General features: G+C 43.0%; 1 protein-coding gene across 1 annotated transcript; it reads left to right on the top strand.

The window, feature by feature from the left end:
* Positions 1-1999: 1999 nt before the first annotated feature.
* LOC149133081 (uncharacterized) lies at positions 2000-2773 on the top strand. The gene has a single exon (XM_089361282.1). It carries the CDS (start codon positions 2000-2002, stop codon positions 2771-2773), a length of 774 nt encoding a protein of 257 aa, XP_089217408.1.
* Positions 2774-3088: the final 315 nt, after the last annotated feature.

Genomic DNA, 3088 nt, shown 5'->3' with positions numbered 1-3088 from the left:
CTCGACACAGTCGGCGACCATTGGGTGATGGCCGTTCCAGCACAGAAGTTGTGCTGTCCATGTCCTTCAGTAGTGACAAAGAAGGTCTATTTAGCCACAGCACTACTTTCTCCAACAAGGGGAGGGGCGAGAAAAGGAGCCCCAAACATTGCTTACTCACCTTTAACTTGGCAACCCGCTTCCCCGCTTCAGCTATCTGGTTATTCAGAAACGCAGTCAAAGCACGAAGAAATCTAAGAATATTAACCTTGGTTCTTGGAATGTGCGCACTCTCCAAGACAGTCGCTCAGCACCAGAACGAACAACACTGGTTGCCCTTGAACTAAAGAAATACAACATTGACATACCTGAACTTAGTGAAACTCGTCTTGCGGGATCATCAAAGTTAGAAGAAAGTAAAGGTGGATACATATTTTTCTGGTGTAGAAGACGAGCCACGCCACTTTGGTGTTGGTTTTGCCATCAAGACGGGTATAACTAAATCCCGTCTGTCTCTACCCAAAGGTATTTCTGATCGCATCATAACACTAACGTTGGAACTTCATCACAACACTCGTTCTACGTTTGTCAGTTGCTATGCCACAACCATGGCCAGCAACGAGCAGGAAAAGGATGAATTTTACAACCAACTCCGTGATGTCATCTCCAGTTGTCACCATAGGGATAAACTTATCCTTATGGGCGACTTCAACGCTCGTGTTGGTACTGACTATCAGGCATGGGAGGGTGTACTTGGTCGACAATGTGTAGGTCGAATGAACTCCAGCGGTCTGCGTGTTCTCTCCATCTGCAGGGAATTCAGTCTAAGCATCACAAATACCTTTTTTCAAGGATTGGCATCTCATAAACAATGCTATCATTAAGAAACGAGATATTTGGATCTTTAACATTACACGTTCCTTTCATAACACCTGCTATCTCTCTGACCATTCTCTGAAACACAAGACTGAAACACAAAACTACAAAAGTCATCAGTGCCTAAGCGCATTAATGTACTACCTTTGAAAATTACTGAAAAGCAGGCTGAGCCCTCTATCAAGTTGAACGCTGCACTCAGCACTGTTTATATTACTGATGACATAGAATCATCTTGGAAGGATCTGCGTGATGCAACGCACTCTGCATCTGTAGAGGTTCTTAGATTTGCTATTCGTAAACATCAAGATTGGCTCAACGATAACAAGATGAATGTCCAACAGCTGACAGATAAAATGCACAACTCTCACAAAACAGGGATAAATGATAAGAGCTCATTCAAAAAAGAGAATGCCTACAAGAAATGCAGAGGCCAGATCCAGCATGCTCAGAGACAGATGAAGGAGTCATAGTAGTCTTCCAAGGCTACTGAACTCTAAGAAACTGCAGACAGAAAGGATTCTAAAGCCTTTTATGATGGCCTCAAGAAAGTGTATGGTCCTCAAGAGCGCGGTGTTACTCCTATTTTTTCATCGAATAGAGAGACATTCCTGACTGACAAATCTGACATCTTGAAACGATGGAAAGATCACTTCGAAGACATGTTGAACTCCACCTCAGTCACTAATGATGACGTTATAATGTCTATTCCACAGCAAACTGAAATAGTGAAATTGTCTCTGGAGCCAACTTTCCTTGGAAGTGATAAACTCTGTTAAACAGATCTCTTCTAGTAAAGCACTTGGCAGGGATGCTGTCCCTCCTGAAATCTACAAGCATGGTGAACAGAAGCTTTTAAAGAAACTGCATGACCTCTTCATAGATATTTGGATGGTAGGCCATGTACCACAGGACTTCAAGGCTGCCCCAATCCAACATCTGTATAAGAACAAAAGAAACAGAAGTGTCTGTGATAATCATCGTGGAATATCGCTTCTGTCTATCGCTGGTAAGATTCTTGCTCGACTCATGCTTGACAGGATCATCAAACACGTTGTAAATTATATCTACCCAGAATTACAGTGTGAATTTCGCTCTGGTCGTGGCACTATCGACGTGATCTCCCCCCCCCCCCCGAGAAGTCATGGAGAAGGTACGTGAGAAAAATCAAGAGTTGTTCTTGATATTCGATGACCTTACAAAGGCCTTCGACACTGTTAACCAACAAGCACTATGGAAAATTCTGAAAAAGCTTGATATACCTCATAGGATGTTGAATGTTATCGTCTCCTTTCATGTGGGAATGAAGGATGCTGTCGTGTCCGGTGGAGAATCTTCAGCTTCCTTCGACGTTACAAATGGCACAAAGCAAGGTTATGTTATCGCTCCCGTTTTGTTTGCACTCTTTTCAGTGACGCTGAGGTATGCTTTTGGTGACATACAAAGTGGTATCGAATTCCAGTTTCGAACAAGTGGTGGACTTTTCGATCATCAGTGTTTCAAAGCCAGAACACTGCTACGCACCAGTATCATTCGTGGTTTACTTTTTGCAGATGACGCTGCACTAGTAGTGACTTCCTTAGTGGAAGCTCAGGAACTTCTAAACCGGTTTTTTGCTGCATGTAAAGCCTTTGTTTTGACCATCAGTATAAAGAAGACGGAAGTAATCCACCAACTTTGCCCTACTCTTAAACAAATTCGAGGTGTCAAGCAGAGGCCACCGGTTCATAATTTTCCTGACACTCCTATACAGGTTGATGGGAAAAGCTTAAATTTTGGTAGTAAAGTGAATTTGAGCGCTTCTCTTGATGATGAAATCGTCAACAGTCTTGCAAAGGCAACCAACGCATTTGGCAAACTCCGTCATTGCCTCTGGAATGAAAGGGGCATCAGACTTGACACCAAACTACAGGTCTAGAAAGTTGCCATTCTTACTACTCCCTTGTATGGCGGTTATTCACTAAAAGACTGAGTTTCAATACCAACCTGTTTAGCAAGTGTAAGATTGGTGGAATCAAGAGCTTCCTTATGCAATCGCAATTGCGCCGGGCTGGCCATGTCGCCAGGATGAGTGACAAAAGAATACACAAAATCCTTATGTACAGCCAGCTTGAAAGTAGGCACAGAAATGTTGGTCGACCATGACTCAGATATAATAACAAGCTGAAGAATAACCTCTTAGCAATGAAGGTAGCTCATAACACCTTTGAGCGAACAGCCTTTGAACGAACAA

Source organism: Octopus bimaculoides, chromosome 12 (genome assembly GCF_046866305.1).
Source record: "Octopus bimaculoides isolate indiv1 chromosome 12, ASM4686630v1, whole genome shotgun sequence".
In the NCBI taxonomy this organism is placed as follows: Eukaryota; Metazoa; Mollusca; class Cephalopoda; order Octopoda; family Octopodidae; genus Octopus; species Octopus bimaculoides.
Note: the sequence above shows the minus strand (reverse complement) of the source record. Positions and strands in the feature narration are given on the sequence as shown.